A 13,448-nucleotide genomic window follows, 5' to 3' on the forward strand; every position below is an offset into this window, starting at 1 on the left:
GTCAGACACCTGTCATTCTTTACCCAGCGTCTTTAAGTATAATTAATGTATTTGGCTTCAGACCTCTGTATCTGACAACGTTTGCATGTTAACAAAGAATCCAGTCTACAACTTGGGGGGGTGGGGAGGGCAGAAGTCTCTTCTGGGCCCATGGTAGGGTCCCCAATCCTCAAGGTCTTTTTCATAAAAGGGACAGGAGGGACTGGGCCATCAGATGAGATCATGAGATGGGGAAATCTTTTCCAAGTGAAGATTTTTATTGTTAGTGACAACTACTACATCACAAGAGCCTAGTAAGTTCTAGTCAGTTTCTCAATTCCATTAGGTTTTTGTTTTTCTTTTTAAATACAGATTCCAGGGCCTGGGGGTCAGAGTCAGCGAGCGAGGCGGGGCCTTCCTTGATTTCTATACATGCAACCCCAGGGGTTTGACGCGCCGAGAAGATCCCTCCTCCCTAGGAAACCACCTCCGAGAGTTAGATGCGCTGGCCCCAGGCCGCGCCCCCAGAACACCGCCGCGCCAGCAGCAGCCCAGGAGGCGCACCCCACGGTCAGGTTCCGGGAGCGCGCGTGTGCGCGGGGCGCCGCTGCCGCGCAGCGCGGGCAGGAGCGGCGCGCCCCTCCGGCGTGTTGAAATTCAAATGAGGCGAACTCCCTCCACGCGGCGCCGGCAGGGAGGTAGAGGCTGGGGTGAACCAGGCCAGGCAGGTCCGAGATACCCTGGGCGGGGTCGAACCCGCGGCCAATGTGAGCAGCGGAGGCTTAAAGAGCTCCGGTGGTCCCCGCCTCTTGCCGCACGATGGCAACCGAACAGTGGTTCGTGGGGCCGCTCCCCGCGGGCTCTGGGGAAACGCCGCCCCTGGACGACTTGGAATCTGGGGCACAGCCCTGCGAAGACCCCTCGTGGTCGCCTCCCCCTGGCGGACCTGGGAACCCACCCGAGGCGGAGCCCGAGAAGGATGTTCAAGGACAGCTGCCCCAGACCCCCACCTCTACGCCGTCCCCAGAGCGTCCGGCCCCAGGCCCCCGGCCCACCCCTCCTCGCCTGCCGTTGGACACCTTGTTCAGCCCCGTCACCGAACAGCTCTGCTACCTGCTTAAGAAGGCAGATGATTTCCAGAGCTACTTGCTCTACAGGTGATGCTCGACGGGGCCCTAGATTCTACCATGGATAAAGGGGCAGAGGAGGGTTTAACAAAATAGGCGAAATACACTAGGTTTGCAAACTCAAAAGCATTGGGAGCTAGACGAAGTAAATGACGCTGGCTGATTAGCAACCCAATTTCAGAGTTATGAGAACTGTGTAGAAACTTGGGGTTAGGGAGGGCGGACTACTATGTGGGATTTTGGGGTTGCCAAACTGCTAGAACTTTTCTCCCACTTTTTAACTGTTGGCTTAAGTTTCGAACCTTGGGCAGGCTAAACAAAACCTATCTGGGCCAGATTTGGCCTGCTGGCCACCAGTTTGAGACCTCAGAGGATAATATTCCCAGACCAAGGGAAGGGGGACTGTGATGCTCACAGATTAATGTCCATTGGAATCCCCTGGGAGGTTGTTTAAATCCTAGATTTCTGAGCTTCACCCAGGGAATAGTAGTAGGTCAAAGTCAGACGTGGGACTCAGGTGTCTGCATTTTAACAAGTGTTTCACATGTCTTTGATGATGGTGGTCCTGAAAGGTCCTCTGGGAGTTTGTTCGTAGTGGGAGTCCAGGCCAGGGATACAGGTGGGAGGGGTGCGTAGAATGGGAGAAATTGGTGGGGGAGCCAAGCACTCAGGCAAAGGCCTGCTTCTCCCTTCAGCAGGGACCGAGTGCAGAAGGAACAGTTGGCAAAGGCCATGCCCACCTTCTTGCAGATGTGTGAGCCCTACTTCCTGTACCTGGAGGCAGCTGCTCGGAGTGTGCCCCCCGTCTATGGAGCCCTGCAGGAGCTGATCCGAAAGGGGGTGTGTGTGGAGCAGGTTTCCTAGACCCTGATGCCCCTTTCTGCATCCCTCAGGCCTGGGGGATGGGGAGGATGCTCCTGGAAGGCCAACTAATCTCGTTATGCCCCCTCTTCCATACAGCTGCTGGAGATCTCCCAACAACTCACTCTTCGCCTGGAACAGCTGGTCCTAATGTATGCCTCTTTTGGGTTCGTGAACTTGGAGGAGACTGACCCCCTAAGGTAAAAGCCTAAGAGACTTGGCTTGGGGTCAGGGGTGGAGGAGCCCAGGGCATAGCCTCATTCCCTACTCTTGAATCTCCTTCCAGCATCTCCTGTTTCTTCTGCGGGAGGTTCTCCATCAGTCCCTCCCATGAGGTGTCCATCTTCAGATACTGTGCCCCTGCTGCCTACACCGCCAGCCGCTTCCCCCGATACCTCTATAAGAAGATGCGCTGGAACCTGGAAACCACCCCAGAGGCCAGCAGCCAGGAGCAAGATTCCCACGTGGATTAGTGAGTCCCCTTATCAGAATCCAAGTCCTCCCCCTCGCTATGGGAGAATGCCAGTTTGGGCCACTGAACCACCACCAAAGTGGAAAACCAAGCAGGAATTCAAGAACCTTTGCAAGGTCATCCTCACCTTAAATATACATATATACATACATACATACATACATAGATGCACCCATCAAAATAGAAGTCGTTATCTTTAAAAAGTAGGCTGACAGGGAGAAAAGACCTCAGTATTGTCACATGCCTACCTGAGAACCTGAAGGTAACTTTTGATGAGTTTCCACTTTACCTCCAAAATTAAAGCCCTCAAACAGAAGAACTAAGAGACTGCTCACTGCTCACTTTTAATTGCTGCCCCTTCCCTTCCCAGCTACTTCTTATGCTATCGAGATACATGGGAAGACACAGGCAAGAGTCCGGCCAATTCCTGCCCCCAGATTCAGAAGCTGTGGTCCATCGGCCGATGGGTGCCCCTAGGACCAGCCGAGGATGACCTTTATTCATGGTAGGAGCCAGGGCAATGGTAAGGTGGGTGGGGTCTGGAGGGAGGGACAGAAGCCAACCAGAGACCATCTGCCTCCCTCAACATTGTTACCATTGATAATAATGAATTTTATTGTGCCCTGAAAAGCCTTTATGCAGACTCATGTAACAATCCACTGAGGTCTATACTACTAGCCCCATTTTACAAAGGAAACAGGTGTTCAGAGAGGTTAAGTTACCTGCCAAAGGACACACAGCTCGTTGAGTAATCAGCCAGGTCAGGGATAAAATTGCTCAGCCTCCCAGAGCCTTACACTCTAGGTTTCGCATCAACAAGGAAACCACTTTCCCCCAGGGTTTTTCCCACCCCCAGCTGAAACAAAGCCTCTTTCAGCCACAGTTTCTCGCTCAAGGGGAGGGGCTCCCGAGTAGCAGGGGACGCTCACGTCCTGGCCTGTCTGTCCCTGGCGCCCAGGATTTTGTGCCCGCAGCCGCCTGGGGACTATCAGCAGCTGCTAACCATCGGCTTCGAGGAGCCGTCGCACATGCTGGCCACCGACCTGCTGGTGCAGATCCTCACGGGCCAGGCAGGCACGGCTCGGCCCCCGAGCGCCGCCGGGCCCGCGGCGTGGGCCGCTCAGGAGTCTTGAACCTGGAGAGAGGGTGGGAGCTGGAGCTTGACAGTTCCAAACTCCAGGAGAGCGGGTAGGGGAGGGGCTCACTCGTTCTCCTAGTGCGGCTCGGCCTGCCTTCCAAGGGGCCAGGCCGAGCTGGCCCGTCCGCACTGGATCCGGCCCGGCCGCGGAGCCCTGCTTGTGAACACACCAGTTTTGTGTTAAATAAAAGAAAGAAAGAGGTCACAGGCTCAGCGTCCGCTCGGAGCGCCGCTCCCCTCCCCTTGGGGAGAGGAGGCCCCGCCTACTCGCTGTGGCCTTCTGGGTAATGTAGTCTTATGGAAACAAAACCGTGGTCCGCTGACTGGCTGACGGGAGCTCAGAGCATGCGTAGGGGCCGGTACCAAGCAAAAAGGGAAGTAGCGGCCCCTGTCAACAACCGGAACCCAGATAACCGCAAGTTTCGGGTAGCGAGGAAATTCAACGCCCACTGTGAGAAGGAACGCAGGGCTACGCCCACTCTCATGTTTTGACCCGGAAATTATTTCCCTGTACCGAAAAAGACTATATTTCCCGACGTGCCCCAGGAAAGGGCCAGCGATCAGTTTCCTAAGCGCCGAGGTTAGATCTTTCTCTTCCAGCTTTTGGGTCATGGCTTGGGCAGGTCGCTGTACCCTCCTGAGGTGTCCGGGGCGCGGGCTGGGGGGGAGAGCGGTGAGGCCCTCCTTGGACTGAAAAGGAGACCGGGTTGAGAGGTGAACCTGCCTACCTAGAGCTTCAGAGACCAGGTGGTGGAGCCTGCACCTGATAGCAACTGGTCACTTGCCAGGGGAGGAGTGTCCTTCTCATCCGGCTGTCAGTCAGCTGCGAGTTACCCACCCCTCTCCCCTTAAACTAACGGACACCTTTTGAGTCTCCCTTGCATTTTCAGAGTTGGAGGAGAGACTTGGAGCCCTGCTTACCTAATAGTCCCTGACACATAGTATTATCATGTGTTATGATTATCCCAGTTTACAAATTATAAAAATAGAAACGTGAAGTGAAACATGATTAACCAAAACCCTTGTCTTTTTGGAGTAGGAGTAGAGGCTTCTGGTGACAATTTCTGACTGCACCAAGGATTTTTTAGTCCACAACCCAGGAGTTTGAATGAGTCCAAATGGGTTCTGAAGTTCCCTAATACTGAGTCAAGGCCCCTCTGAGTTCACCACCACTACTGTTCAGACTTAGTTCAGTTCAGTTCAGTTCAGTCACTCAGTCGTGTCCGACTCTTGGCAACCCCATGGACTGCAGCACACCAGGCCTCCCTGTCCATCACCAACTCACGTAGCCTACCCAAACTCATGTCCATTGAGTCGGTGGTGCCATCCAACCATCTCATCCTCTGTCGTCCCCTTCTCCTCCTGCCCTCAGTCTTTCCCAGCCTCAGGACCTTTTCAAATGAGTCAGTTCTTTGCATCAGGTGGCCAAGGTATTGGAGTTTCAGCTTCAACATCAGTCCTTCCAATGAACACCCAGGACTGATCTCCTTTAGGATGGACTGGTTGGATCTCCTTGCAGTCCAAGGGACTCTCAAGAGTCTTCTCCAACACCACAGTTCAAAAGCATCAATTCTTTGGCGCTCAGCGTTCTTTATAGTCCAACTTTCACATCCATACATGACTACTGGAAAACTGTTTAGACTAGTCCAGTCCAATAGAAATTTGAGCCACAAATGCGAGTCACCTATGTAATTGCAAATTTTTAAGAGCTATACTAAAAGAATAAAGAGGCCAGACTTTTAGTGATATTTTTATTTAACCCCAGATATCTAAAATATTTTTGCAATATATAAGAAATTATTTTTTAAAAAAGAAATTATTGAGGTATCCCCCCTTTTTTGTACTAGGTTTTTGAAATCTGTGTATTTTGCACTTATAGCACATCTCAATTTGGACTAGCCACATGCAGCTTTAATTTATCTTCCCTTAAGACAAATCCACAAGCCACTTAAAACTAGATTTCTGGTGGGTGGTGGCAGTCCCGGGAGAAGAAGGAAACAGGTTTGATTTCCTGGGTCCTGTTGGTCAGGAGGGAAGCCCTGGTGGCTCAATGATAAAGAACCTGCCTGCCAATGCAATGGGGGAGATGGTGGGAGGGTTTTCCATCCCTGAGTGGGGAAGATCTCCTGGAGAAGGAAATGGCAACCCACTCCAGAATTCTTGCCTGGGAAAACCCCATGGACAGATGAGCCTGGTGGAATGTATAGTCCATAGGGTCGTAAAAGAGTCAGGCACAACTTAGAGAGTAAGCAACCAGTAGTTGCTCAGGAACTGTCTACACCCATGATTCTCTAGCTTTAGAATCACTGGAGGGTTTGATCACTAAGTCTGGGATGGAACTTTTTTCTTACAAGATCCCAAGTGATGCTGATGTTGCTCATCCAGACACCACACTTTAAGCCTGTATCGACCTATATCGAGCCTACATCGATTTCGTGGCTCTCAAACTTGGCTCCATGTTAGAAACACCTGAGGAGCTTTATTGATTCCAAAGCTTCTATCAGAATCTGATTTATTTGACATAAGCATGCCTCAGGTAACTTTAATATGCAAGAAAGTTCATGAACCCAGGTCTATACTTAACTTCTGTCAACTTGACATACTTAGCTCTTAGCTCCTCTGCAGGGGATTGAAAACAGGCTCTTGGTGTTTCCATTTTCCACCTTGGCAGTGCTGGCTCTGAACTCTGGTGTTTAACACTTGAGAGTTCCTCGAACTGCAAGGAGATCAAACCAGTCAATCCTAAAGGGAATCAATCCTGAATATTCATTGGAAAGACTGATGCTCCAATACTTAGGCCCCCTGATGCAAACAGCTGACTCATTAGAAAAGACCCTGATGCTGGGAAAGATTGAAGGCAGGAGAAGGGGACAACAGAGGATGAGATGATTGGATGCATCACCAACTCAATGGACGTGAGTTTGAGCAAGCTCAAGGAGATGGTGAAGGACAGGGAAGCCTGGTGTGTTGCAGTTCATGGGGTTGCAAAGAGTCAGAGATGACTGAGCGACTGAACAACAAATGCTGGCTCTTTCCTGCCTTTCTCTCCATTCCTCCCAGAGTCACAGTCAAGCATGTGGTCAGTGTGCTGATGATGGGGTCAGGGATGGGTCCTTGGGCTGAGCTACTGTTGGGGTGCAGTGCTGTGTGAGCTAGACCCAGGCATAAATCCAGGAGTTTAAACAATGATTCTAAAACAGTCTTTTCTGGGTCTCAGCGTATCTCCAGGAATTTGATACATTAAAACTGCAGAATATACTGCACTGATGCAGCTTTACAGCTTATCTTGAACCCCATCAGAGGCCTTGGACCCCTAGTCTTGGGACCAAGGGAAGTTAAGGAGGGCTTGCCAGCTGAGCCACAAGCCCTATTGCAAACAGGTATTGTTTGCTGTCTGCTCTTACCTCCCACCAATTAAAGTTTTCTAAATAGTCACAATTCTTTAAAGTTCAGTAGATTTCTCTTTTAAAGATGATTTCCAGTTATTTTCGGGTTTTTTGTTTTAGATTTTTTTGGCTGCACCACAGGGGTTGTGGGATTTTAGTTCCCAAACCTGGGATTGAACAAGGGTCTTCCTTCGGCAGTGAAATCATGACATCCTAACCACTGGACTGCCAGGGAATCCCCTCCAGTTGCTTTTGGAAAACAGACTTAACACCACTGAGCTCACTCACTGAAAACACTGGTAATACGAAGTAACCCCTACCTCCTCCCTGTTGAAACCAGGTCTTTGTTTTACAGCACACCCTCTCGCTCTTTTAATATATGTCTGGGGTCTGTAAGGGCTTCCCTGGTGGCTAAGATGGTAAAGAATCTGTGTGCAATTTTGGAGACCCGGGTTCCATCCCTGGGTTGGGAGGCAACCCACTCAGTATTCTTGCCTGGAGAATTCTATGGACTGAGGAGCCTGGTGAGCTACAGTCCATGGGCTCTCAAAGAGTCAGAAACGACTGAGCAGCTAACACACACACACTGGGGTCTGTAAGCATCTGAGGTTTACACTTGCTAGGCAGATTATAAATGGCCTTACATGCCCTGCTAAGGAGCTTGAACTACCAACACCACATTTTTTTTTTTTGTAGCTATTGTTTATATCCCCAGGGTGGGAACAACCTCTTATCACTTCTGTCTAGCCAGCACCATGCGCGGGGCACGTCGTTTGGCACCAACAAAAGTTGACGAAATCTGGAAAGGGAGGGCATGAGTTCGTTTGTCCCAAAGCCGCAGTTCGCGCCCGCATCGCTAGGGGGCACTAGGACCCCGGCAGGGCCGGGGGAGACCAGCGGCCACGGAACCGGGCGACAAGGGGACATTATGCATTCCGGCTGGCGCCTCCCGTGTGTGTCAGGCCTTCCTCGTCTCGCCGCGCTCCTGCCCCACCCCAGGAGAAGAAAACCCAGAAGAAAACAGCCTGCACTGTCCAGAAAGAAAGGGCTTTATTGGGGAGTAGGGGCAGCCGAGGACCCCTGTCTTCTAACAGACAAGGCCAGAAGGAGAGGCTAAGTGCCGTTTGCAGTTAGGCGGCGAAGGGCTGGGCAGTTTTACTGGCGGTGGTGATGGCGGTGCTTCCCAATGCGGACTAACAGTCTTATAGAAGATTCTGGTCAGTTTCACAAAGTCAGGTTCAAGGATGCTGATCGATTGCGTCTTCCCCGGCGCAGACCTGTGGCCCTTCTCCAGGCCTTCCGCGGATACGGAGGGCACTCCTGAGCGCCCGGGCCCGAGGGTCTGCGGGGCATGTTACTTTCCTCCTGGGACCCCAGAAGACCGGAACCTCAAGGCTCCTCCTGCCAGGGGGAGGGGCCAGACCAAAGGCAAGTCTTAGCGGCGCGCGCACCGCGAGTGGGGACACCCAGGCGCCGGATGGGGCAGTATGGGCCCCACGACCACCGCCTCCTCCTCACCCGCGGGCCACGCCCCGGACTTTGGGTCCTAGCGCAGTGACTTCCCAGGGAGCCCTTTCGCTAGCCCAGTTTTCTCCCATGCAGAGGGTTGGGGTAGGGGCAGGAGGGGAAAGGAGTTCCCACCTGTTCCAGACCGTTCTCCGAAGCCTTTCTGCGAGGAGGCCAGATCACCGCCAGCTTTCCGTCGCCCCTGCTCACTGCGGAGGAAGGGGCGCTCAGCTGGGATTGCCCCACCCTACGCCTTACCGGCAGGAGGCGGCCAAGACGAAGGAGAGCGGCCGCGCCCCTTAAACACACACAGGCGTTCACCCCCCTCCTCCCCACGGAAGCCTCCGTCCCGAGGGAGGAGGGAGGAACCCCAGGGAGGGGGAAGGCGAACAAACCCACAGTGAGGAGGTAGGAACCAGAAAATTCAGAGGGGGAGATCCAGGTGTGCCAGAACCCAGGGAGGGTCCCTGGGAACCCGACAAAGACATCTGGGATCCTCCTCCCTTCCCCCACCACAAGCCTAGGTGGGGTGGGTCTGGGAGTTCGACGGGGGTGGGGGTGGAGCATAGGGACGGTCAGTCCAGAAAGGGTGGGCAGAGAGAGTCGAGTCGAGAGGGGTGGCCGGGGAGTTTGGGAGCCAGGAAGGGGGACCCTGAGGATTAGAGGCCCGTTGGAGTTGGGGAGTCGGTGAAAGCGGCTGGAGCCCAGGGAATCCCCAGCGTTGGGGCGCCGGTGGCTTACCCGTTAGGCTGGGCGCGGGCTCCTTGAACTCGGCGGTGCCGTAGAGGCTCAGCCGCTGGCGCTGCAAATCCCGCTCGCGCTCATTCACCTCGCGCACCTCCTGCTCCAGCAGCGACGGTGCGATAGGCGGCGGGGCGCGAGCCAGCACCGGACACCGGCCCTGTACGACTGAATGCGGCCGGCCTCCGGGCTCGGGCAGCCGCTGCGTGTCTGCGCTGCCCTCCACCGCGGGTGAGGAGTAGCACCCAGCCTCGAAGAAGCGCTTGAGCTCGCCCAGCGGCTGCGGCGGCGGCCGGGCGCTCTGCTTCGGGACCTCGGGGCGCGCCAGCGCCGCCTGCCGATAGGCCTCCCGCTCGATGTCTCGCTGCATCTGCGCGCCCGCCCGAGCGCGCTCCAAAGCGCGCGGGAGCGCGGGGCTGGGGCCCGGCAAGCTGAGCACCGGCCGCACGCGCAGTTCGACGAGTTCACTGCCCGCGCGACCTGGGCTCAGGCCCCGGCTCCGGCGCAAGCTTTCCTCGCGTTCGCAGCTGCGGCGGATTTCGCGCTCGATGGGCGTCTCCATGAGTGGCTCCTCTCGGGGATGTTGTGGGGTCTCCGAACGCAACTGGAGGGCTTCCGAGTTCGACTCAGAGGAGGTTTCCGGACCTTGAGAGAGACACTGCTCCAGGAGCCCCGCGCCTGGCGCTTCAGACGGTTCAGGGTCGTCGCTTCCTTGCCCAGGACTCTCAAAGCCCCCAGCTGCGGTCGGCCCAGGACGCTCTGCGTCCTGCTTCGCTGATGGCCCGAGGACTTCCCTCTCTTGCTCAGGAGTCTCCGCGCCCTGGTCTGGGGAGGGCACGGGGACGTCGGTATTCAGCTCTGCGGCAGGCTTGGGAATTTCAATATCTAAGCCGGGAGGTTCAGGCCCACGCGCTTCGGAAGACCCCAGGGCTCCGTTCTGAGGCCCAGGGGCTTAGGTGTCCAGGGTTGGGAGCAGCTCGGAAGCCTTAGCTCCCAGCGCTGGAGTTTTGATGCCCAGAGCTGGGACACCCTGCCCTGCGCAGCACCTGTGGTTGCAATTGCCGTCCGCTGGTTCCAAGGCGTCGCCCGCACGAGCCACTTCTCTGACCCGCCCCTGTCCTCCAAGAACTGCCCTCGGGGGCAGGGCCGGGCACCGCCCCCTGCACCTGCCGGCCGGACTCGGAGCCCCGCCCTGGCCCCGCCCCCGAGGGGGGGGCGCTTCATCTGGGCACTGGGTTTGGTCCACTGACCCGCCTGTCAGCTCGGGGCATTGGATGTTTTAGAAGAGAGCGTCCCTAGACCTAGACTGCTACCTGGGGGCGCCAGTCTAGATGCAGTGTTCACTCAATGGGCGCCACCTTGGCACCTTTTCAGGCTCACGTCTCCGGCATTACCAGGGGTCTTGGTCCCACCCAGCTGCACGCCTGGCTGAACCTCTGAACCACTGTCTTCTGGTGGGGTGTCCTCCGAAACCATCTTTCCGGGGCCTGGCCTGGCCCGCCAATCCTGTGTCAGCAGGCTGGCAGCGACACCAACGGCCTCAGGGCTGTCCTTTCAAGTTCCACCACTGCAGCGCACAGTTCGGGCTGGAGGGGGCGCCAGGAACCGCCTCTCCGACCGCCCCAGTCTCCCTCCCCGAGCCGAGCGCCAGCGCCCGCGCCAGGCCCATACGGCGCTTCCCCTCACCCCACCCGGAAAAGTCCGCGAGCCGGCCACTGCCCAGCGCACTCCCAGACCGAGGGCCGAGGCAGGCATGCACACACAGCGTGCCTAGGGCCCAGAAGAGCGGCTGAGATTGGAAAGGCTGTCACCTTGGGCCCAGGCGACTGGGAGACCCAGAGAAGTATCCAGGCTTGTGGGGGAAGTAGCTCCCTGCAGCTGGGGTCAGATTGTGGTGTTCTTGGCCAGGATTGATGCCAGGAACAGGCGAACTACTCCCAGGGACATTTTCCACTCTCTTCCACTGGGCTTTCGCCAAAACCTGCCTCCACCCCTCCCCCTCCATTTTGGGATGACCAGTGAAAAAAGATAGTTCCCTAAAGAAAGGGGGGGGGGGGCGGCTACACAGTCTCAGGATCGCCAATAATCCCGCAACTCCCTGCCTATGCTGGTAACTCCCTATCTATCCACCCTCTCACTCCACTCTCCTGGATCCCAATCTCAAGCTGCTACCCTCCTACCTCTGACTCTATTGGCCCAATTGGGATTGGGCCCACCTGGGTTTCATCCCACTGAGAACCTGAGCCAAGTTGTCAGCCTTCTCCAAGACTCAGTTTCTTTATCTGTAAAATGGGGATGGTAGTACTTACCCCTTTGGGAGGCGCTGACGATGAAGACTCTACTTCTGGAATGAGTTGTCTCTACAGTGGACTCTCCACTTTATCATCTCCTATTCCTCTTCTTCCCTGATGGCTCAGTGGTAAAGAATCCGCCTGCAGTGCAGGAGACACGGGTTCAACCCCTGGGTCAGGAAGATCTCCTGGAGGAGCAAATAGCAACACACTCCAGTATGCTTGCCTGAAAAATCCCCATGGACAGAGGAGCCTGGCGGGATACCATCCAAAGAGTCACAGAGTCAAAAACGACTTCACATGAGTATGTGCATCTCTCTTCTAGCCATGCATACCGTGCTCTCGGTTCCACCACACCACAGACCCTTCTCTGTCCAAGGATCTCCGTGACCTCCATTTACCAGACCTGGTCACTGGCTTTTCCCTGAGTTCCTTTCCACTAGCTCCTTAGTCTTGGAGAACGCTACCCATTTATGGTTTTCCTCTGACCTCCCAGGTGCCCCTTTTCAGATTTCTGGTTCACCTGCATCAGTGGATTCTTTCCCCTCTGGCTTCCATTGGGTTTGACTGATGGGAGAGAGGCGAATGAGAGATCATGTGTTCTTCCTCCAAGCTTCGTTGGCTGTGTCCCTCCACTGCCGGCAGCAGCTCCAAACAGCTCTCTCCCTCCAGGGCTATGGGGTGGTAAGAGCTCCCAGCTGTTGCTAATCCAGCCAGTGCACTATGCCTTCTTTATTTCCTTCTATTGAGTTCTGATCAATTACTCAGTTTAAGTATACAATCTCTTTCCTGCCAACACTCAGACCTTGACAAACTCCAATTTCACACTTTAAACACCATCTCTATGCAGATGTCTCCCAAATTTATATCTCTAACTCTAATTTCTCCTCTGAGTTTTAACTCATATCCAAGTCCCCAGTCTAATAGATAGGTCAAACTGAACACTTTCAAAACTGAATTCTTGGTCTCCCCCCAACTCTACTTCTCTTTACTACATATAGCAACTCACTCATGCTGTTTTTCATGTCCCAAAATGTAGAACTCAGCCTCAATTTCTCTTTTTTCCCTACCCACCCCAGTCCATTCATATATTGGATTGCTGTTTGCTCTGCCTCCAATATATATTCTGAATTCGTCCACTTTTCCCAGCCATTCATTGCCCTCTGATGTCTCTCCAACAAACTTAGGAGAAAAGTCCAAATTTCCTACCCTGGCTCAACACCCTTCCCACTTCTCAGATCTCAGCTCCTGACACCGTCTCCCTTGATCCCTCCTCCATCTGAACCTTTATGCTTTCCTCAAACTCTGCGATTACATTCCCACCCCCAGGGCCTTTGTACTGGCCTTTCTCTCTGCTTGGAATGACTCAGTACGTGGCTGGTTTCTGCTATTCAGATCTTGATTCAGATGTCACTGCTTCAGAGAAGTGGTCTCTGATCACCCAGCCTAGCTCAAACACAGCTCTTTTTCATAACTCTATCCCTGCCTATTTTTTTTTTTTTTTTTTGTAATTCACCCAATACTACAGTTGGGCTTCCCTTGTGGCTCAGATAGTAAAGACTCTGCCTACAATGCAGGAGAACCAGGTTTGATCCCTGAGTTGGGAAGATCCCCAGGAGAAGGGAATGGCTACCTAATCTAGTATTCTTGCCTGGAGAGTGCCATGGACGGAGGAGCCTGGTGTGCTACAATCCATGGAATCACAAAGAGTTAGACACAACTGAGTGACTAACACTTTCACAATACTATAGTTATCATCAATTACCTTGTTTCTTTATTGTATATTATCTATCTCTGCCTGCCCCCCACCTCAGCTGCAAAGTGAGTGGTATTACAGCATTTTCTGTTTGTCATGTTCACCCAACTCTCTCATGCCTAGAACAGTGCCTGACACATAACGCTTATTAAAGAATGTTCCCAAAATTGGGAACAAAGAAATAAACTAGA

The 13,448-nt window shown here is 54.1% G+C and overlaps 3 protein-coding genes across 3 annotated transcripts; 2 read left to right on the top strand and 1 right to left on the bottom strand.

The window, feature by feature from the left end:
- Positions 1-264: 264 nt before the first annotated feature.
- Positions 265-3,780, top strand: C9H19orf67 (chromosome 9 C19orf67 homolog). Its single transcript, XM_043911236.1, has 6 exons — positions 265-1,136; positions 1,802-1,946; positions 2,067-2,167; positions 2,254-2,439; positions 2,810-2,944; positions 3,398-3,780. Exons 1-6 carry the CDS (start codon positions 799-801, stop codon positions 3,570-3,572), a joined length of 1,080 nt encoding a protein of 359 aa, XP_043767171.1. The 5' UTR covers positions 265-798; the 3' UTR covers positions 3,573-3,780.
- A 4,216-nt stretch (positions 3,781-7,996) lies between these two features.
- MISP3 (MISP family member 3) lies at positions 7,997-10,323 on the bottom strand. The gene is made up of 3 exons (XM_043911253.1): positions 9,211-10,323; positions 8,605-8,678; positions 7,997-8,364 (listed from the first exon to the last, which is right to left on the bottom strand). Exons 1-3 carry the CDS (start codon positions 9,770-9,772, stop codon positions 8,353-8,355), a joined length of 648 nt encoding a protein of 215 aa, XP_043767188.1. The 5' UTR covers positions 9,773-10,323; the 3' UTR covers positions 7,997-8,352.
- On the top strand, positions 8,208-13,014 carry LOC122699385 (translation initiation factor IF-2-like). Its single transcript, XM_043911254.1, has 2 exons — positions 8,208-8,391; positions 10,585-13,014. The coding sequence occupies exons 1-2, from the start codon at positions 8,208-8,210 to the stop codon at positions 11,001-11,003; spliced, it is 603 nt and encodes a 200-aa protein (XP_043767189.1). The 3' UTR covers positions 11,004-13,014.
- Positions 13,015-13,448: the final 434 nt, after the last annotated feature.

Source organism: Cervus elaphus, chromosome 9 (genome assembly GCF_910594005.1).
Source record: "Cervus elaphus chromosome 9, mCerEla1.1, whole genome shotgun sequence".
NCBI classification, from domain to species: domain Eukaryota; kingdom Metazoa; phylum Chordata; class Mammalia; order Artiodactyla; family Cervidae; genus Cervus; species Cervus elaphus.